The sequence below is a fragment of the Pygocentrus nattereri genome, chromosome 1 (assembly GCF_015220715.1).
Source record: "Pygocentrus nattereri isolate fPygNat1 chromosome 1, fPygNat1.pri, whole genome shotgun sequence".
Taxonomy (NCBI): Eukaryota; Metazoa; Chordata; class Actinopteri; order Characiformes; family Serrasalmidae; genus Pygocentrus; species Pygocentrus nattereri.
Genome location: NC_051211.1, coordinates 8,896,498 through 8,919,114, shown reverse-complemented (window position 1 = coordinate 8,919,114; position 22,617 = coordinate 8,896,498). Strand labels below are relative to the sequence as shown.

Here is a 22,617-nt window from a genome sequence, read left to right as displayed (position 1 = left end):
CTACTCCTCCGCATTGAGAGGAGCCAGCTGAGGTGGCTTGGGTATCTGATCTGGATGCCCCCTGGACGCCTCGCGGTGTGGGTGACCCCGGGGTCGTCTTAGGACCCGCTGGATGGAATATATCTTGGCCTGGGAGCGTCTTGGCGTCCCTGGGAATGAGCTGGAGGAAGTTGCAGGGGACAGGGTCATCTGGGATTCTCTGCTCTCTCAACTGCTACCGCGACCATATCTGGACTAGTGGTTAACGATGATCATGATGATGATATGCTTGGTCGCTCGCGCAGCCACTCTGGACACCCTACCCCTAGAGGTGAACACGCAAAGTGGAGGGGCAAAGACTTAGTGGAAGGGGCAAGGTGTGGAGGCCAGTTCTGAGCCCCATAGCAGCCTAATACTGTAATAATGTACTATTATCAAACCAATTGTTCCGGTGTTAAAATCTGATTGGCTGAGCCACATTCGAAGCCATTGTAAAATCCACAAATACGCATGACCACCAAACGCTTGTGCTTTTAATGGGATAGTCTTTGACTCTCATGCTGCTCAGATGGACGAGTGTATTGATGAAGTAAGAACCTGCTCTTTGTTTAAACTTATGTTCTTAACTAGAACTAGGCTAGCCTACAGGATAAAAGATAGCCAACAGCCTAAATTATAACAGGCTAGAATTAAAGCAATTAAGGTATAACTAACTATAAAATGTAAAAGTCTAAAAAAATTACACACTTCAAATGTCTGTTTCAGTCACAAGGCTGAATCCCAAATGGCTCCATATTCCATAAATAGGGTGTTTGCTACTAAAGTTCGGAAAATTCTAGTATCTTCAGCCAAATAGTGCATCAATTATCGAGGGTGGATATGTCTGAGTCCCAAATGACTACTTCTTAACTATATTTTGCACTGTTGGGGTGCACTAGGGGAGCCATTTGAGATTCACCCCCAGCACGAGAAGAGGGCGCCACTGGATTGGCACTAAATAAGACTCATGGTGGTGATCTGGTGCCGATAAAGTGCTTATCCAGTGAAAGCTTTTGCATTAAACAGTGCTGTGTTATCATATGTTCACTGTGATAAAAAAAAGTTAAGAAGTCATAAAATAACCACAATATACAGTGATGGGCAGCCGAATGTGCTCCTCATTTAGCGATCCACGGTTGCTTGGTAACTCTAAAAGAGTTTGGCGCAATACTTGTTTATGTCAACTACTATTAATAATAACTAATTATTTTCTGAGAAGTCGTGTATTTTATCATATTTTATGTTGGCCGGCATTTTATAAAAGCAATAAGCCACTTGAGGCTGCATGTTACTGTGATTTTATCACGAGAAGAGAGTTTTAGATGTGATAAAATCTCAGTAACGCACATCCTGTTGTGGCTTATTGCTTTAAGAATGTTTTATCAACCATTGCATCTCCCGCTCTGTGGGCTTTTCAGTGGTAAATATCTGCTTGACTGTGGACGTGATCATCTGATTGGTCGATGCTCTGCTCGTTTACACAGTGCGTCCAGAATGAGGGAGCAGAGAGAGGCCGTGTAACCGCGGTCTGATGTGTCAGTTATGTGTATATATTGTCGTCTCCCACTTCATAATCGTGCACTATGACACACTCTGTTTGATGTAATGCATCAAAAAATTCAAATGAAAAAAAAAAAGGCAAATCATTTTGCATGACATTATTTTTCATGTAGGTGCTGCTAAAAGTTTAGCATCCCCAACTTCAAACACCTTCCCACATCCCTGGCTTTAGCATGACGATGACGATGACCATTCTGGTGGTCTTCCAGGTTTTGCATGGTTGTTAAAAGTCACATGTTTTTGAACTCCAGCTGTAAAAACGTCATTTTCCTCTTCCTTATGCAAACAGACTCATCAAATCAGATCTCAGAAACGACTCCTGAAAAATGAACAACTTGTACTGCTGGACTCAGTAAGTGGACAAACAAGGTAAGAATTCCTAATAAAGTGGATGATACGTGTATAATACCATAAATAATACACATACATTACTTAAGAAAGTTCAGGTCTCTGCAATTACATGCAATTATGTGTCTTGTCATTATGTACGCAAAATAAAGTTGATAAAGTACAACTAGTTCTCATAATACATAATACCAACATTAATACAGCCCTTGCACTCTGTCTGTCTCAGAGTGGGGGCTGGGAGAAGTGCTTTGTGCTGCTTGTATAAGAAGCTCGAGTGGACACTCACAGTGATAACGAAGGGAACCGCACTGATCATCTCCAGGATGAACGGGACACGCAATACTTGCTCCCACACGTTGCCCTGGAAACACATGGAGAAGCCTAGGGTTAGTGTGCGTGAGCCCCTGGAAGCGGGAGGCTGGCTGATTGGTAGCCTGAGATCGTCTTTGCTTGGGTTTAAGATGAGGAGAAAAGGCACAGGCTATGTTTTTCTTATGCAGTGACTTGTAAGCCCCACTCTTCATGATTAAACTGTGATTAAACTGTGAGAAAGAACTGCTTAACACTGAATGAGGCTTTGTTTCAATTACATGGTTAATTGTTTCATTTACTTAACATTTGACGTTTCATACTGAGATCACAAGCTGAAATCAGAAATGTTAATTATTACATTAAACCGCAACAACCTGTGTTCCCCCACTTGTAAAACGACCATCCCTTTCGGATCTTGTAAGATCTTTTTTATCTATATTTTCTGTCTATATATACATACATACATACATACATACATGTACACTATATTGCCAAAAGTATTCGCTCGTCTGCCTTCACACGCATATTAACTTGAGTGACGTCCCATTCTTAATCCATAGGGTGTAATATGATGTCAGTCCACCCTCTGCAGCTATAACAGCTTTAACTTCTCTGGGAAGGCTTTCCACAAGGTTTAGGAGTGTGTTTATGGGATTTTTTTCTTTTTGGATTTGTACCCAATTTTTCTCCCCAATTTAATCGTCTCCAATTTTACCCGCTAACTAGGACTCCCCCTATCATATGATGCCATCAACGTTAGGAGGGTGAAGGCCAGCACAGGCTTCCTCCAAGACCTGCGAAATCAGCCACCGCTTCTTTTCGAACTGCCGATTATGCAACGTCATTTGGACGGCTGAACACACTCGGAGGAAAGCTCCAACCACCAGTACATCAGCTAACAGATGCTTGCGCTGACTAGCATCAAGTTGAGTGATGGAGGAGAAGGGAGGGACATCCTACCCACCCAAGGAGAGTGAGGCCAACCGCGCTCTCTTGGACTCCCGGCTACGGATGGCTGTAGCATCACCAGGGTTCAAACACACAATCTCCTGATGTTAGGGCCAACACCGCGTTTATGGGAATTTTTGACCGTTCTTCCATAAGCACATTTGTGAGGTCAGACACTGATGTTGGACTAGACGTTCCTGGCTCACAGTCTCTGTTCTAATTCATCCCAAAGGTGTTCTATCGGTTTGAGGTCAGGACTCTGTGCAGACCAGTCAAGTTCTTCTACACCAAACTCTCTCAACCAACCTATGGACCTTGCTTCGATGCTTTGCATTGTGCTTGGTGATGTAAGGCTTGGATGCAGCTACTCGGCCATGGAAACCCATTCCATGAAGCTCTCTATGCTGTTCTTGAGCTGATCTGAAGGCCACATGAAGCCTGGAGTCTTTCTGCAGCGATTGAGTCTGCAGAAAGTTGGTGACCTCTGTGCACTATGCCCCTCAGCATCCTCTGACCCCACTCTGTCATTTTACGAGTTGCTGTCGCTCCCAATCGCTTCCACTTTGTTATAATCCCACTGACAGCTGACTGTGGAATATTTAGTAGTGAGGAAATTTCACTTGTTGCACAGGTGGCGTCCGATCACGGTACCACGCTGGAATTCACTGAGCTCCTGAGAGTGACCCATTCTTTCACTAATGTCTGTAGAAGCAGTCTGAAGGCCTAGGGGCTTGGTTTTATACACCTTTGGCCATGGAAGTGACTGGAACACCTGAATTCAATGATTTGGATGAGTGAGTGAATACTAGATATAATGTTCTTCATGTCAAACTAAGTTGTGATCAGTGCTATTGTGCACTTTTTATTGGCTATGCTGTGGAGTGTTTGGTAGAGTGTGCCCACTGTCATGGTTGCCAGGTTCATGGTTTTCCTGCCAAATTGAGCTAGTTTGAAAATGCAGTCCCAGGATACAATAATAAATTTCATACTGTACATATAATAAGCTTCTGTTGTACAGCTTTTAAGCAAACTTTGGGCTGGAGATGTTCACTGGACCTGGCAACCCATTCCCCATAGAGAAGGTATCTGTCCTGACTTGGACTTACTTCTAGTGGTCTTGAATACAACACTTTAGTGGATTCAACCTACTTTTTTTTATAACTCATCTACAGTACAGATATAGTATCGTGACAACCATAGACCGATATGACCCGTGCCGGCTCGGGCGTGGGTGGAGCAGACTTGTACATTTCGGCATAAATCAATGCAGCTTGGAGAGACTTGAGAGAGAAAGATGAGAGAGAGAGAGAGAGAGAGAGAGAGAGAGAGAGAGAGAGAGAGAGAGAGAGAGAGAGAGAAGTAGACAAAAAAGAAAGGGAAAGAGAGACAGAGAGAGAGGGAGAGAGGGAGAGAGGGAGAGAGAGGGAGAGAGAGAGAGGGAGAGAGAGGGAGAGAGAGAGAGTGAGAGAGTGAGAGAGGGAGAGAGAGAGAGGGAGAGAGGGAGAGTGAGAGAGGGAGAGAGAGTGAGAGAGGGAGAGAGGGAGAGAGAGAGGGAGAGAGACAGAGAGGGAGAGAGAGAGAGTGAGAGAGGGAGAGAGAGAGAGAGAGGGAGAGAGGGAGAAAGAGAGAGAGAGGGAGAGAGACGGTTTGGGGGAAGCAGCGGCAGACTCCATTAATCGCAGGGAGGATCTGCAGCTGACTTCAAAGGAGGCGTGAAACTCAAAGGCCCTGAAAGGGGAGAGCATGCCTCCTGCTCCGTTCCCCCACTTACTCAGCCAGCATAAGAGCTCTCAAAAAACAAAGAGCTGATTGGTACACACATCTCTCTCTCTCTGTCTATCTCACTGTCTATCTATCGCTCTCTTTCACTGTCATACCTGGTCTTCTCTCCTCCTCCTCCTCCTCATTCTCCACCTCCCTCTTGTCTTTGATCCTGAAGCCCATCATGCTAAGTGACTGCACCTGAGCTAAAGTCACACTGATGCATACAAAGATCTACAGGACAGTTCTGCCCACCCGGTCTATGCCCACCTAGTCCACATTTCCACTGGATCCCACCTACCAAGTACAACTTTACTAGTTTCCTGATTCTGGAAAGAAAAGCACTCCTAGAAATCCCCTCCGCACTTGCCCTTGAACCGAGTTCCAATTCATAACAGGATCCAGGAAAGCCCCTCAAACCCTCAGTTTCACTCAAGATAGTCTACAAAACTGCCATATCTCAAGATGTAGTTTGATAGCAAGGTGGTCTGCTACTTAGCTAAGTCAAGCCTGGCCTAACTCGAGTTTAATTAAGCTAGCGACTTTTTTAATCTACAATTTGTACGAACTCCATGTTTGCAGATGTTTAAGGGGGGCAGTTCTGTTTTGTTTTCAAAACCACAGCACCCCAGCCATCTCTTGGCAAGTGAGCACTTGGGAAGTCAAGTCCATTAGAAAAGAAATGGAATTGGGGGCACAGGCTCTTGATTGGTTTAAATGTGTTGGGAGCCGGGATAGAGCCAAAAGGTGAGTGTGGGACCCCTGAGGACGGTACTCGATTATTGTTTTTCCTGTAACAATGCTTTCCAAATAGCTGGAAGTAGACACATAGGTAATCTTTATTTGTATTTATATTCAGGCATATGCAAAGATTGGCCACCTCAGTTATGTGACGTTTAGTTGATTTTCTAGGTGAAAATGAGTAAACTCATCTCCAGAGAACAAACTTCTGCACACTTTAATGCACAATCACTGTGTATTCGCTGAAGTCAACATATGGGGGGGGGACAAAAGTGTGCAAAGTTTATGCCCCATTTACCCATTTACATTGTATTCCCAAAGTGTTAAACTCAACAAATAAACAGAAATGGTGCATTAAATGAAGAAATGGTGCATATTACATTTGTTCAATATAAAGGATGTGTTACAACTTATTTTCACTTAGAAAATCAACAAAACATGCAATTTGATCAGGGGTCTTAAAACTTTTCTACACAACTGTATAGGGACCATTCAACTGAATTAGTTCATACTGCAGTCCCACAGCAAAAATAAACAAACAATCAATTACTGACCCAGGATTATTTTGGAAAGAATAATTTTAAATAAAAAAATAAATAAAGAAAGAAAGAAATTCAAAAAATGTTTTCATGTCAGAACCAAAACACAAAGAGGTTTAGCCCATGGGCGGAGCAGGTTAGAGCCGGAAGGGAGACTGCATCCCTGTACCTCATGGCCACATGGTGAGACATCTTGTTTTGAAGATGTGTCCCAAAATCTGAAAATCAGTGTGTAACATTAAGAACTGTCCCTAGTGAACATTTTTTGGGTTTAATAATAAACATTATGCTTTTATGTGTGTACAACTGTTCAAAGCTGTGTTTGCTAGTCCTGTACAGGCTTGTGTTTTTGTGTTCCGCTCAAAATGAGCCTAAATGGTCACCGAAATAATTAGAACATCTGGTAAAGGCTGGGTGCTGAAAGTTCTTGATATAAATAATAGAAATGATCAACCTTGTTCAAGTGACTGGATCCAGAACCAGATGCTGAGAGCTTTTACTGAACTGCTTTTGTCAATTTATTACAGGAATCTCTAAAACTCCACTTGCTGGTGTCACTTGACCATTTTCTTTATTATATAATATTAATAATATTCTTTTATTGGTATCATTTATTTGATCTATTTTTTCAAATTACTATTTCACATTACATTTACACATTATACATTTCTAGTTGATCGTTTATTCCAGTTGTTTTATTTAGTTAGTTTTATTACTATTATTATTAGTACTATTACTATTATTAAGATTTATTAATCTTGTGTGTCTTTAACATTCCTAATTTTTATTTGTGTTCTGTATTGTTTTAATCATTTTTTTAATCATATTTTCTTGACAGCCACTGTTCAGCTCCGTATCAGTATCAGTACTGAAAAAGAGATCATACCATCTCCAGTCTTTAAAGTGTCTTTTAAAAATTACCATTAAATCTGCCAGTCTAACTTCAAAGGAAAGGCTCCTGCAAAGTGGCACACATGAATGTGCTTGTATGGTAATTAGTTAATTGTGCTAATAAAGTGGAACTGATTAGTGAATATGCTAAATGGGGTAGTGTAGGAGTTAGACTGCTGTACAGAAAGCATTTGCATGCCCTGGAGGACGTGTGATACTGTTGTACAACCAGGCGTGTGTAATGGTGGACTTGGTCCTCCCTGGATGGGGGCCCTCCAAAAGCTTTGGAAATAATTTTGGCTTCTAATTTTGATACTCTCTTTTATTAAAGAAATAAACACTACATGACTGCATGTTCCATGATAAGCTCTCCTTATCTACTGTTGGTTCCTTAACCCCCCGACCCACACCCACCCACCGCACCCACAAATGCAAAAGTGGTTTACTCCTCTGGGCCGCACATCTATCACTGGAGTCTATCTGCCAACTCTTACCTGGTTAAAATGGAATCAAAGTTGCGATTGAGAGAGCAATAACTGGGCAACAATCTTCTGACCTGATTCTTTCAGACGAGAGGTGAGCCTAAAGCGCCAAACAGTAAATTTACTGCAGTAACCTAAAGTATCGATGAGCTACATCTATGGCGAGAAGCTACATTTGCACTCATTTGCAAAAAGGACAAGCTGATCAAGAAACACAGGACTAGATTTAATGCAGTGAGTAGTCAGACAGTGTTTCTGCGATCATAACTAATCGAGATCAGCCTCAGCCCAGCAGCTGACCTGGTGCTCCAGAGCTCCAGAGGCAGTAACTGAGGCACAGAGAGCAGCACCTCTTCCTTTTCTGATGTAGCTGAAGTCATGAGAGGGTCAGCTCACCAAAGCAGGCAGCTAATAGGTGTTCTAACCAATAAACAAATAAACCAAAAATACTGAAAATGACAGTAATTATCTGTTTTTGCAGTTTTATCTTTTTTAATTTCCCTCTAATTGCACTGATGGTTTTGAAAATAGACCAAATTTAAGTCCAATCTTTATTACACTAATAAAGAAAGGAAGACTCTTTCATTTAATTTCTTTGGGGGGGGGCTGGGCACTTTACAAAGCCTGGGGACCAAATTTCAGTGCTGCATCCCTGAGTGCAGCAGGTGAAGTGCGTTTCGATGTGTCACTTACTTTGTAGCTGAGGTACACCAGCAACATGGTTTCCGAAAAGCTGATGAAGGCCACAAGCACCTGGTGGGAGAGAAACGCAGACAGAAAGAGAAAAAAGAGAGAGCAACAGATGAGAAAGCAGACAGAGAAAGAGTGGGAGGAAGCAGTGGGTGGACTTGGGCATAATGCCGCTTACTGTGAAAAAGATGTCTGGGCCAAGTGGCCAAACAGCGAGAGGACAAAACAACCACAGACACACACCTCTTATGTGAGCGTTTGTGTGCGTCTGCCGGTCTGAGTGAGGTTCTGGGCTCTGCGTGTTTGTGCCTGTCTGTATCTTTGAGCAATGCTGCGCGATCTGCTGTGTATGTGTATAGAAAAGGTTAATTGTTCTGACCTGTAGTGCCCAAAGCGGCAAAGGTCTGTTCACCCAGATAATGAGGGACCTGGTGGCACGGGGTCCGTTATTGTGTGGCAACAGAGCGACATACAAAGAGAAAAGCAAACATGTCAGAAACACTCAGATAAAGATCAGGACATTAAACCCGTCACATGGTTCACTATTTCCAAACACATTTACTGTTAAAGCGACTGGGCATAAAATCCAATTTACACCATTTTTCATGCATTGCAAATGTAGTCAGGCAAGACATGTTTAATGTCTGAAATTTGCTTCTTTAGTTTTGCACTGGAGCTACATGTTAGGGTTACAGTTTATATTTTAAAATAAAACAATAAGTTATTGTAACACTGACACCTTATTGAGCCTTAATTTAGCAATATTGCTTTTTAAATGAATTATATAGAATTCCAAGCACCACAAAAGTGTGGTTCCCCAGTCGCGTGTAAAGGGTGAGAGCTATATTTTGAAAAAAAAACCCCACATTTTTCTGCCGTTTTAACTCCAATAATCTATACATCACTATATTCCACGACAGAATTTACCTCATAAAAGAGAAGACGACGACTGTCTGTCGTCTAAATTTTAGCTTTAGCATTAGCTTGCTTATTGATTTAACCCACAGGGACAAAAGATTCCCTTCACTTATGAATGACTGAGGCAGCTTATTTTTTTTATGAAATAATCATGCTCATAAGGTATTCCTCCATCAGAAACAAAACGTCCCTTTATTCTACTGAATATGCTGGTAAAAGTTCATTTTAAATTGTCTGTTATTTGGAAGGATAACAGACAAGTCTGTCGTTTTTGGTTTCAGCAAAGCTGGCTAAATTCTTACCACAGGCTAATGGCTTCCTCTCCATCATACCTCAATATGACATTTTTGGCTGCACTGCTCTACAGACAAGCATCATTTTTCATGCACGACTGCTCATAAGCATACTTTTGCAACTTTGTACACTGTCGACTATTAGCATTGCACCATTTTCTACTCAGAAATATCGGTAACAGTTTGCTTGAACTGTGCTACATAAAACTGACACAGCTGTGCCATAAACATGTAATTTACTATAATGAGGTGTTTGAGTTAGATTAGATTAAGAGACCCTTATTAGTCCCACAACGGGGAAATTTCACCTCCGCATTTAACCCATCAGTGAAGTGAAACACCACATACACTCTAGTAAGCACACACACACTAGGGGGCAGCGAGCAAACTTGCCCGGAGCGGTGGGCAGCCCAATCCACAGCACCCGGGGAGCAGTTGGGGGTTAGGCGTCTTGCTCAAGGACACCTCAGTCATGTGCTGTCGGCTCTGGGGATCAAACCTGCGACCTTCCGGTCACGAGGTTGGTTCCCTAACCTCCAGCCCACGACTGCCCCAAGTCAGGGCTAAAATAAAGTGTTTAGTCCTAAAAAATGAATATCTTTATGGTACTTAACGGCTGATTTGTCTGAAAATCTAAAATCTAATAAGCAAAAGGTGGTGTCTGACCATAGTATACAGTATAGTATAAACAATGTCTGTCATTAGCCACGTTGCAGCCTAATAATCTGTTAATAATCCAACTAATAGCAGAATAGAATATGTCCATGTAAACACATAATTCAGAATAGACTAGTCTAATTGAGGCCTTTTGGATTCCTATCCAATTCAATTCGAGGTGGGTAATCCTGTAAATAATCTGTTAAATAGAAGAATAATAACTGTGTAAACGCCTGTATCCCATTACATTCCAAAGTGGAATGTTTGAGTACATTCTGCGCATGTGCGTCTCCTCATAGCAAAAGTTTATTACTTGTAACATGGTGGGAGCAGAAACTGGTCTGCAGAGGAGAGGAAGTTTATGCTTTGAGCTTTAAAAGATGGCGGTGGGACCGGCGTCCAGCTTGTGTGTCTCAGAGTGTGACATCTTCCTCTCACCCTTCTTTAATAAGGACATGGGAAGTACGTTTTCTCGAGTCTGACATCATTTTAAAGCAGTTAAAAACACAAGCACTGCTCACTGCTACTCATCTCACTCTGACTAGACTCATGTGATGCTCGTTGTCATGGTAACATCTAAACTAAGTGGGACTCTTCGCATGTGTGTAATTTTGGACCTGATTACTTGTGGTGTATGTGTAAATGGAGATTTTCATAGATTATTGAGTAGCGTGAGCACAAACACACTTCAGTCTTAATCTACGTGTAGTCAGAATGTATTCAATCAGATCGGCCTTTGCCTCACGTGAGGAGGTGAGGAGAGGAGAGATAAAGCAGGGCCTCAATTACCAATACTAAAAGGCTGTTGTTTCTGATTGTTTGTGTAATGAGAATAAAATCCTCACGATGGAAACAATACACAGAATCTTAGTGGTATCACCGTCCACTAGGTACAACTAGATGTGGGTGTGAGTTTAAGGGAAGTTTCTGGCAGTCCAAATCAAACGTCTTCATCGACCAACTTTGACCTGCAGGCCACGTTTTGGCCGACCCTGCTGTAAATAAAGCTGTTTAGCTTTTAAATGTAAGTTATTACAAACCGACAAAGAAGACATGCTCATTTTATGCTTTCATATGAATATTTTCACACAGGTGTGCCCAAACTTTTGACAGGTGGCGTAATCAGTGGAAATGCCATAAATATGAGCGCACATATATTCCCGAGCACTTTGTTCTGGCTTTAAATGAGGAACATGCTCGTTTTTATGTGCAATACATTTCTCAGCGACGCGAGGATGTTCCCCAGATGCTAGACTAATCGAACTGTGGCCTTGTTAAGTACAGACTCCAACCGGCTCTGCTTTCATTTGGCAAAATAAATGAGGTCATGTGAGGAACAGCTTGAAGGGTTAATGACACACAGCCGCTTTCTCTTCTCAAACACAGAGTATGAGCGAGATCCTTGGCTAAATATAGCCTTTCATTACCATATTGGAAGCCCCATTCGCTGGTGTTGTGTTCAGCTGTCAATAATTCAATGCTACAGTAGCCGTGAGACTGAGCAGAGCAGGGAGAATTCAATGGATGATTCAAACTGCTGTCTGTACGTCTTAAAGCGACAGTTTGGTTAAAAAAATACATTTGCACAATTTTGAGCACCCCAAATGTTATCAAACAGTCAAGACATGTTTAGTGTCTGAAGTTTGCTTCTAATGTAGCTAACAAGTAACAGAAGTATATTGCACAATGCACCTATTGCAGTACGTGCTAGGAGATAATTAATACTGTGTGAATATTCAGAAAAGATCACAGTTGCACACATGCAATAGACCTTGGAGTTGTACTGAATTACTCAGTCAACTGTTCGCTCTAGCCTCATGGTCTAAGTGTAATACCAAACTTTTCCTCACTGCCCAAAGCATCGCCTTAGCGTAGCTGTGTGAGTAGGGCCACAGATTCTGTTTATGGTAGTTGTAGTTCATCAGGTAATTAGAGGCAGCACAAAAAAAAGACAGAATACCCAAGAATTATTTGGCACTGTAATGTTGTGCATAAAGCCAGTAACACTTTAAGAATCTACAGTTATATGCAAAAGTTTGAACACTCTTACTCAAATTTGTTGATTTTCTATATGCAAATATGTCAGCGCACATCAGCATACAGTGAAAAAGGTTTCTAAAAATTTTAGTACACAATTTCTAAATATTTGTTGAGTTAACACATAAAAAAATAAAACATACCATCGCTGTCCAAAGAAAAACAAATATGTTCAAAACAGTAACTTTACAGGAGAGGTTAAAAAATGATTCCCTTTAGATGCAAGTTAATGGAAACTTTTTTCTAAGCCATTTTACATCATTTCTGTTGGTCCAATCATGATGAAACTTTTTACACAATGTGTGCCGAGCTCAAACTATGCAGAAAAGTAAAAATTGCAAAAAATGGATATACATGTTTTTCATTGGACAACGACGATATAAAATGAAGTGTGCCACAACTTTTTCCACAGGCTGCATTTTAGATTTTTCCCAGCAAATAACCAGCAACTGTGCATTAAACTGTGCAGACGCCTGTTCCTTCTCGAGGACGTGTTCACTTGGCAACGTTTTATAGTACCAGCAATACCTCCTCAAAAAGTTCATGTACAGCCCTGCCTATTTACTCTTATTAGCACTGTGCAAAGTGCACCAGACACTATATTCCAGTTAAGTAATCTCATAGACTTATATGATGCAAATCAGTTGCCAATACTTCATCGCTACTTAGCCTCTTAGCTCCAATGCAAAACTAAAGAAGCCAACTACAGACGTCTCTGCTGTTTAGACTATACAGCTATATTTGAGGTAGAGAGGAAACTGTACATTTTTCATTGAACTATCGCTTTAACTCTCACAGGCTGGTCTGAGGCTGTGTGTATGAGACAGGCCTGACGCTGATATAATGAGGATGTATTATTATTGCTGCGTAATGGGCCAGCGCCTGCAGGTCCGGCGGGCGCTCTGGGAGACGGATGGTCCGGATCGATTAGGTTCTGTTTTTCCCCTCATTAAAGGAACACTGCTGATCTATCCACCGGCCCCCTCTGGACTGTGCCCAACGTCTTCAGCCGTTTCATTTCAAGTCGCAGACACTTACCAGTCAAAGTGGCTTTTGTTCTGCGCAGAGGCGTTCTGTCTGAGACAGCCGGGGCTAGGAGGGGAAACACATACACACGAAGAAAAATGAAGAAAATAGCAGTGGTTGACGCTCAATACTGTTATCTGAAGACCCATCCATCTTTTCCAGTTCACCCCATCTGCCTCTTGTGTTCCCTCGGTGTTCTCCTAACTCCAAGTCCGGGGGTGTAAGGTTCTGGTCTGGGAGCCCAGCTCTGTTTGGTGCTTTTACTGCTTTAAAGTTTAGTTCCATTTTTTTTTCAAAATTCCCACATAATTAAATAAGTAAGATGTAAGCAAAGCAATTCAGAGTGCTTTGATGTGAAATTCTCTGTTCAGAGGAAACCTACAGAGTCAGACGTGTTCACAGTGGTGGTGATAGGAACCAGTCTGAAGAGTTTGTCTCCTCACAGAAAGATATTACATGAAAGAGCTATTACACTGCCTGGTGCCTGAGCCATTGGTTTACAGCTGTTTTAAGATTTAGGTTTTTTTTTCAGATTTACCACTATTTTGTGTTATAAACATTATATATAAAAACACCTGGCTCCGATCTCCACTACTGCAGAGAAATCAAAGTTAGGAAAGTCGGTAATACTGCGTTTGGATAGGTCACTTCAGATTTTCCGTAGATACTTAATTTACTTTCAAGTTACATTCAGCTGAATATCTACAAAATTGACCCCAATTTTCTTTAAACCTGGCTCTAGTTCTAACCCTAATCTTAACCTCAACCCTAAACCTGCACCCAACCCTCACCCTGGTCCTAGCCCTAACCCTGGTCCAAATCCTAACCCTGACTACACCACTAGTTACAATCAAGTTAGATAGTTTGTTAACACTATGAACATCTGTAGGGAATCTATAGGGGACTATCCAAATAAAGTGAGACTGGAAAGTTTCTCTACAATGAAACATTCAAATCATTTTGAATGTCTTTTTAACCATCTCCTTTATTGGGAAAATCAGTGGCATTTTCCTTCAATAAATCAATGAAATGTGAAAATTTTCCAATTTTTCCATAAAGCATTTATACACAGAACAATAATAATAATGATAATAATAATAAAAATAATAATCATAGCATTAACAATAATAACAATATTAATAATTATAATGATATTTGTAAGACATTTCCTAACTCTGAAGCAGACATGGAAGCAAACTCACAGTGACAATGTGTGAACTGAAGCTTCGTGTTTGTTAGGCCCTTGAGGCAGACTCAAAAAAGTGTCTTTTTCTTAATTCTGATGGCTTTTGATCGTAGTCCAACAAGGCCAAAAATTCTAACAGATGTGTGTGTACTCCCAAAGACAGATTGCTTATATGTGCACTATATTTGGCAAAATAGAGTGATTCTGATTCTGATGTGAATTCTAGGGTCTGGGTATGAACAACACTTACACCGGCAATAAAGTCACTGACACTGCTCACCACAGTAACTCCGTTAACTGTCCAGGACATTTTACCATTTTCCAGTACATTTTCTGTCAGCTTGGTCTAATTTGTTGCCTTAGTAACAGAGAATGTTTTGGAAGGTGATGGACATGGACACCCTGACTTGGCCAACTCTCTCTCCAATCACCTATACATCCCTACATATCTATTCTATTGACATCACACTGCTCTGGTGTAAAATTTCCATCTGAGCATTCGTTCTGTGCTTGGCCTCCTTTCACAAGTACTCCAGGCTTTACTCTGTATACCTCTTGCTCTCTCTTGCTCTCCCTCTTTCTCACTCCCACCAGGAGTCTGGTTTCCTATTTTCGCATGGCTCTGCCCTCTCCCCACCTGCGGCTGGCTTTCTTTCTCACTCTCTTACATACACACAACCATTCTCAGCAGGTCCTGTCTCACGTAGTCCACCAAAGTTCTTCAAACTTTAACTTGTGGAGCCCCACAGCACTACGCAGATTAGAGGTTTGCTCTACCAAACCTGATTCAGCTCAAAAGACCTTCATGTGGTTTAGAGCAGGAGAACTTTAAATCAGGTAGTGCTAACTTTGCCAATCCTGAGAGCTGATTATTTATGTTGAACATGAGCCATTTTTCGTGATTTAATAATTGCTGCCTAACAGATGCAGTTGGTCACAGGACTCTGCAGTTTCCTGTTAAAAGCTAGATGGAAAGAGATCATTTACAGCATTTGGCAGACATTCTTATCCAGACATTCTTTTACACATATAGGCGAAGGTAGTGTTAGGAGTCTTGCCCAAGGACTCTTATTGGTATAGTGTAGGGTGCTAGCCAAGGTGGGGATTGAACCCCAGCCTACAGTATGGAAGGCAGTGATGTTACCCACTACACTACCCCAACCACAAAATACAAACACAATACAAACCTTTTGACTTTTGACCACTGGACTAAAGGCCTATCCACACAAATTTTTTCAGATGAAAAAACTGGTAATTTTGAAAATGAATACATGTATATTAATGCTAACTTTTACACCAAGTCTGAAACTGTGGACTGTTACACTGTGTAACTTTTAAAATCAGAGCCTGCTCTATATTCTAAGCTGTACAACTGCGTTAAAATCAGGCTCTGTTGTCATGGATTCGGCCCAAAGAAACATGTGTGAGGATAGCAGCAGACCCCTTACTTGTAGCAGAGCACAAAAGCATACACAACAAGCAAAGACTGACCAAAAAAGTGCACAGACAACATATGGCAGATGAGAGCTGGAAGGCTTTGAATCCTACCCACCCACAGAGCGAGGCCAATTGTGCTCTGTTGGACTGCAGGTGACGGATGGCTGTTGCATCACCAGGGATCGAACTCGCGATCTCCTGATGATTTACTAAAAAGGAGTGAATTTGAGGAGCCGCAAGTAGAAGCAGACACTCGGACTCTCCCACTGACACACGGAAATATCACGGAAGTCTTTGGGACTTCCTGTTTTGTTGTCTCTTCTGTAGAGCTTGGAGTAAAGGTCCCACTACGCTTTTGTTCAAAAAATTGTACTTGGGCTTAACAGTGTAGCCTGCTGATGGTAACGGCCCCAAAAACACTGATCAGTCCATCTCTACTTAAGATAGCATAATTGACCTCATTATTCAGGTACTGATGAACACTTTGATTACGTAGATCAGAAATACATATGTGATGCAGGTGGGGCTGCACAAAACACCATATGTGAGTCAATATAGTAATATTGACTTTCCAATATTGGTACTGCAGAAGGCTCCAATACACACTGCTCAAAAAAATAAAGGGAACACTTAAACAACACAATATAACACCAAGTAAATCAAACTTCTGTGAAATCAAACTGTCCACTTAGGAAGCAACACTGACTGACAATCAATTTCACAGCTATTGTGCAAATGAAATAGACAATGAAATAGCAAGACACACTCAATAAAGGAGTGGTTCTGCAGGTGGGGACCACAGACCACTTCTCAGTACCTTTCTGCTTTCTGGCTGATGTTTTGGTCACTTTTGAATGTTGGTGGCGCTTTCACACTCGAGGTAGCATGAGACGGACTCTACAACCCACACAAGTGGCTCAGGTAGTGCAGCTCATCCAGGATGGCACATCAATGCGACCTGTGGCAAGAAGGTTTGCCGTGTCTGTCAGTGAAGTGTCCAGAGGTTGGAGGCGCTACCAGGAGACAGGCCAGTACACCAGGAGATGTGGAGGAGGCTGTAGGAGGGCAACAACCCAGCAGCAGGACCGCTACCTCCGCCTTTGTGCAAGGAGGAACAGGAGGAGCACTGCCAGAGCCCTGCAAAATGACCTCCAGCAGGCCACAAATGTGCATGTGCCTGCACAAACGATAAGAAACCGACTCCATGAGGATGGTATGAGGGCCTGACATCCACAGATGGGGGTTGTGCTCACAGCCCAACACCATGCAGGACGCTTGGTATTTGCCAGAGAACATCAGGATTGGCAAATTCGCCACTGGCGCCCTGAGCTCTTCATAGATGAAAGCAGGTTCACACTGAGCACGTGACAGACGTGACCGAGTCTGGAGACGCCCGTGGAGAGCGATCTGCTGCCTGCAACATCCTTCAGCATGACCGGTTTGGCAGTGGGTCAGTAATGGTGTGGGGTGGCATTTCTTTGGAGGGCCGCACAGCCCTCCATATGCTCGCCAGACGTAGCCTGACTGCCATTAGATAACGAGATGAGATCCTCAGACCACTTGTGAGACCATATGCTGGTGCGGTTGGTCCTGGGTTCTTCCTAATGCAGGACAATGCTGGACCTCATGTGGCTGGAGTGTGTCAGCAGTTCCTGCAAGATGAAGGCATTGAAGCTATGGACTGGCCCGCCCATTCCCCAGACCTGAATCCGATAGAGCACATCTGGGACATCATGTCTCGCTCCATCCACCAATGCCATGTTGCACCACAGACTGTCCAGGAGTTGGTGGATGCTTTAGTCCAGGTCTGGGAGGAGATCCCTCAGGTGACCATCCACCACCTCATCAGGAGCATGCCCAGGTTTTGTAGGGAGGTCATACAGGCACGTGGAGGCCACACACAATACTGAGCCTCATTTTGACTTGTTTTAAGGACATCACATCAAAGTTGGATCAGCCTGTCGTGTGTTTTTCCACTTTAATTTTGTGTGTGACTCTAAATCCAGGCCTCCATTGGTTAATAAATTTGATTTCCATTGATGATTTTTGTGTGATTTTGTTGTCAGCACATTCAACTTTGTACAGAACAAAGTATTCAATGAGAATATTTCATTCATTCAGATCTAGGATGTGTTATTTGAGTGTTCCCTTTATTTTTTTTAACAGTGTACAAATGAGCCTGCAACCAATCACTGATTGTGTGCTGTGAGCTCCCTCACAGATTTTCTCTGGATGAATCGAGATATGCAAACAAAAACATGTCAATAAACTCATTCAGAGTGTTTTGATGTGAAATGCTAGTTTCTAAAGAAGACTTTTATAACATTTCACAGTAGTGGCGAAAGTAACCAGACATCTGAATGCCTCTAAACTGCCTCACAGAAAGCTATTACATGAGATGCTTACTAATAGATTGCCTGATGCCTATTAGAGATGCCTATTACAGTTTACAGATGAAGTGTTGGCCAGATTTTTGTTAAATCAATTTCTGGTGCAGATGTACATGCAGGCTACTGTGATGCAAAATAGTCCCACTTTTCTTTTCAAATTTACGACTATTTAACCATCATCAACATTAAAAAATTTCAGAGACATGTGTTGTTTCAGATAGTGAATAAAAATATTTGCTTTGCAGGCATCACGACCCCTGGTTCCTACCACCACTGTGGCAAAGAAACCCAAGCTGGCAGGTTTCTTTCCAACACACCGTTTCACATCAAAACACTCTGAACGACTTTGTTTACATCTCAGTGATTAAATTATAATGACGCTTTGATAAAATCAGTAGAATTCCCAGGACGCATCATAACTGCATTAAATAAAGCAAATAAAAATATTTGCACTGCACACATCATGACTCATGGTTCCTATCATCGCCACAGCAAAGAAATCCAAGCTGGCAGGTTTCTTTGCGATGCACCATTTCACATCAAAACACTCTGAATGACTCTGTTTACATCTCTTAATTATGTTGACACTTTGAGGAAATCAGTGGAATTCCCAGGGCATGTCTGTGGCATGTGGCCATGTGGCTTTTTGGCTAGTAGGCTAGATTTCGGGAAGAAGGGTTTGGATGCTTCTCTCACCAGTCTTTCTGCTCATGTGGGTCGTCCAGCAGCACTCGGACGATGTAGAGCAGGCAGCTCACCACCTTCAGGAAGAAGTTGAAGAGGCGCACTCTCAAACCTGGAGCGACACAGATCAAAACTGAACCAAGTAGCAAAACCAACATTACCACAGAGACAGACGTCTGGTCAGGTGCTCTTGGATGGCATGAGACAAGAAGAACATGGAACAGCCATGAGCAAGCTGATTGGCTAGCTGCAGCGGCCTCCGCAGAGCGGAGCCACTCATACAGACCAAAGAAAAAAACAAGACTTTTAGCACATGAAAAAAAAACAACTGAAAATTAAAAAGAAACACCACCAAAAGCAGCAGCAGCTGGGGCAGCATGGCATTAGCCGCACTGACCAATAGACTGACCACCACACCCTCACCACACTGACTACCAGGGCTTAGAAACTGTACATGAAATTCAAATCAAACCTGGAAATAATATTTTTGGAAAATAACAGAAACCAAATTCATTTTGTTTACAAAAATGATTTTTTCAGAACCAGAAATAAGACTGTTTTTTTTTTAATTTAGTCTGATCCCTCGCCAGGAGTCCAATAAATCATCATTATCCTCTCTGTCTTTGTGTAGGTAGAGCAGCCATCCCCGTCTCACCATCGATCACCACAGTGCAGTGGCTTCTTTTCTGCCTTCAAATGACTTGTTGGAAGCTCATGCTAGGCTTTAGCCTCTCAGCATGGTAGCACAGTGTGATGGAGGAGATCTAGGTTGAAGATGGAACTGACAATGACTAAGTTGTGAAGAAAAGTGGGTTAAAAATCAAGAACAATGGATGAATTTACTAAAAAATTGACACGATAACTAGTCAGACTCTAAGCGTATTTTAAAACTTTTGAAATAACAGCACTACCAAATCAGTCGCACTACATGTATTTAATAAAGGTTTAACCCCACCAAAGAAATGATATTAACTAACTGACTTTTTTCTCTCCGACTTACTCGGAGTCAATTCCACTCGCTAGCTAGGACCACCCCAGTCACACGATGCTACTAAGCTGAGAGGTCGAAGCACATGCTTCCTCCGATACACATGAAGCACATCAAACTGCTGCTAATGCAACGTCACTGGATAGCTCAGCATGTTTGGCCGAGAACGCTAACGTGAAAACTCCTTCAGCTCAACTAACAGACACCCTTGTTAAAGGGAATCTCAGTGGGAGACTGGGAGGCCAACCTACACACAGAGAGTGAGGCCAATTTGGACTCCTGGTCATGGACGACAATGGAATCGCCAGGAATCTCCTAACAATAGGCCCAGTGCTTATATGGTTGTGCCAATCAGGAGCCAGTTAACCACTTTTAACTTCGTAAGTTAAAAGCTAAAAGATTTTGCTCTTGTTTTCAAATGTACTTTCATTTCCTGTTAGCTGTTTCCAAACTCTGGTGTCCACCACACTGTCCACCCACAGGAAGAACTCACTGGATCTTTGGTTTTTGATGAAGAACAGCTTTAGGCGTTCCTTGAACGTGTTCTCGTTCACATAGAACTCTACCTGCACTCTGGTGAAGAGCCGCAATGGACAGAAAGAAAGAGAGAGAACGAAGAAAAAAGAAGGAAGGTGTTAGTGTACATGGAAGAAGAGACAGGGTTAGCCTTAGTGAGGTGTAGTTATTATGGTAACATGAACAGCAGTAAATTGGAGCAGAAATATGTTACAGCATGTGTATATATTAAAGGCTAATGGCCTTGAGAGAAAACGGTCTTTGGCACAGGCGGCAGCTGCTGGCCTTGTTATCTCACTCAGTTAAATATAGCGCAACAAATGATAAATTCCCTTTAAAGCTTAGCCACTAAGACTGCTTTCACATTTTACAGTCCTGTTTGCGTGATTTTTCACTCAGATCCAATCTTTCTCGTGACGTTTATGTTTGTAACTGGTCCACTTCTGTCATGAGTGTGGTAGGAACCATCCTCAGGCCTGGAAAAAACAGCATGCACACATTTTAGTGTAATTAACTGCTACTAACATGCTGCCCACTTCGGACGGTCCTTATCTGACTGTTCTCACTACAGTCGCAGGGCCGCTTATCAGATTTGTCTGTCTGATCTATGACTGTATATAAAAGATTTTTGTGTTTTTTAGTGTTTAAAAAAATCTATAAAATGACTTTGTGCCTTTATGACTTTAAACCTGTAATGTCAACATTTACATGTTACATTTGCAGCCATCACTTCATTCCATATGTAGTTCAGACCTGGATGAACTTACTGTCACATGGCTACAACCAAATAGAGTGATACAAGCACACCTGTTGTTTTAATATCCCTTATGTATGTGTATATCTATCCATGTATCTATCTACACATAAACACACACAAGCACAGCTAGAGCAAGCACACATTTCAAATTCAGTGAAATTCCCCTTTGATCAGTTTCCTCGTGGTACGCTGGCACTCATGAGGAGACATTAGAGCAGAAGGATGGAAATGAAAACAGACAGGAAAACAGGACGACTCTAATCAGCATTTTTTCCTTTCCGTTTGATCCCCACAGCTAAAGCCCATCTCCATACACTGCTGCGTAATTAGACCCAGGTTTCGCCTTTTATTCTATAGAGTCCCTGTAGGCTGCAAAGATGAGAGAGAGAAGGAGAAGCAGAGAGACAGGCGGTATCTGATGAATCAGCTATGGGCCAGAAGAGTGGGGAGGAAACATTAACCCAGAGAACCAAGATCTTCGCTCTCCTTCACTCCTCCATCTCTCCAGCCCCGCTGCCTGTCACATGTTAGCGGATCACAGAGTAAAAGCGATAATTCAATTCTGCAGGCTGGAGGGGGGTTTTCTGCGTTGTGACCCCAACACAGTGGTCAGTTTCCACACACCCTCCCTGCTCCCTACAAACTCCCTGATGCACACACACGCAACGCACGGTGTGTTGCTATGGTGACAGGGAGCACCGCTCGCTCACTCAAGAGAAGCATATACACACGGAGAGTGAGTGAGGCGCTCTGGCACTCGCATGTAGTGATTAAATTCAGTTGTACTCACTTGGGTTACTGTTCATTTGGAAGCAGCTTAAAAATGATTATGTGTCTGTTCGGTTTGAACGATACAAAAAATACCACACTGAATTACACTGTAATTTGTGAAGAAGCCTGTTGAAATGAAAGTCCAGAATTAGTTCAATTCAGCGATAAAACGCTAACAGAAAACGCACATTGAAATAATGAACCTCTAATTCTCCAGGGTATGTTTTGGTTTGTCCAGCTGAATCAGCTGAATAATGGCAATTATTCAGTAACTTCATGAAATAAACGCTAATTTGTATTTTATTTATTTATTTGTTTGTTGTAAAAGCTCCCCTCAAAAGAACAGAAAATGTATTTTATGACCACACATATTTGAAAGCCAAATATATTAGACGCTCTTCGTATTATTTTATAAAAACATTTTTACAGAGCAGCTCACTGAAGACACGCCATCTGTTTATAGTTTCAAGCCCAGATTTGTGGAAAAATGGGTCGATTTTCAGCACAAAAAACATCAGCTTCTTTTATTATACAGGTTTAAGGTTACATCACCATCTATTCGACTGGAAGGAAGACAGTTACAGCCTCATATGACGCCCACCTTTTGAATGCAGCTTATGAAATATGAAAGTAATGAAGAATAAGAGAAAGTGCGTTTTGGAACCGC

The 22,617-nt window shown here is 42.1% G+C and overlaps 1 protein-coding gene across 2 annotated transcripts in view; it reads right to left on the bottom strand.

The window, feature by feature from the left end:
• Positions 1-22,617, bottom strand: part of LOC108429693 (potassium channel subfamily T member 2) — a 162,667-nt gene that overhangs the window by 94,124 nt on the left and 45,926 nt on the right. For both annotated transcript variants that reach the window (XM_037539830.1, XM_017701638.2), the window contains exons 2-7: positions 20,400-20,479; positions 18,931-19,030; positions 13,234-13,287; positions 8,670-8,718; positions 8,294-8,353; positions 2,213-2,287 (exon numbers count right to left, since the gene is read on the bottom strand). In XM_037539830.1, coding sequence (XP_037395727.1) covers positions 2,213-2,287; positions 8,294-8,353; positions 8,670-8,718; positions 13,234-13,287; positions 18,931-19,030; positions 20,400-20,479 — 418 coding nt within the window. The remainder of the gene's footprint in view (positions 1-2,212; positions 2,288-8,293; positions 8,354-8,669; positions 8,719-13,233; positions 13,288-18,930; positions 19,031-20,399; positions 20,480-22,617) is intronic.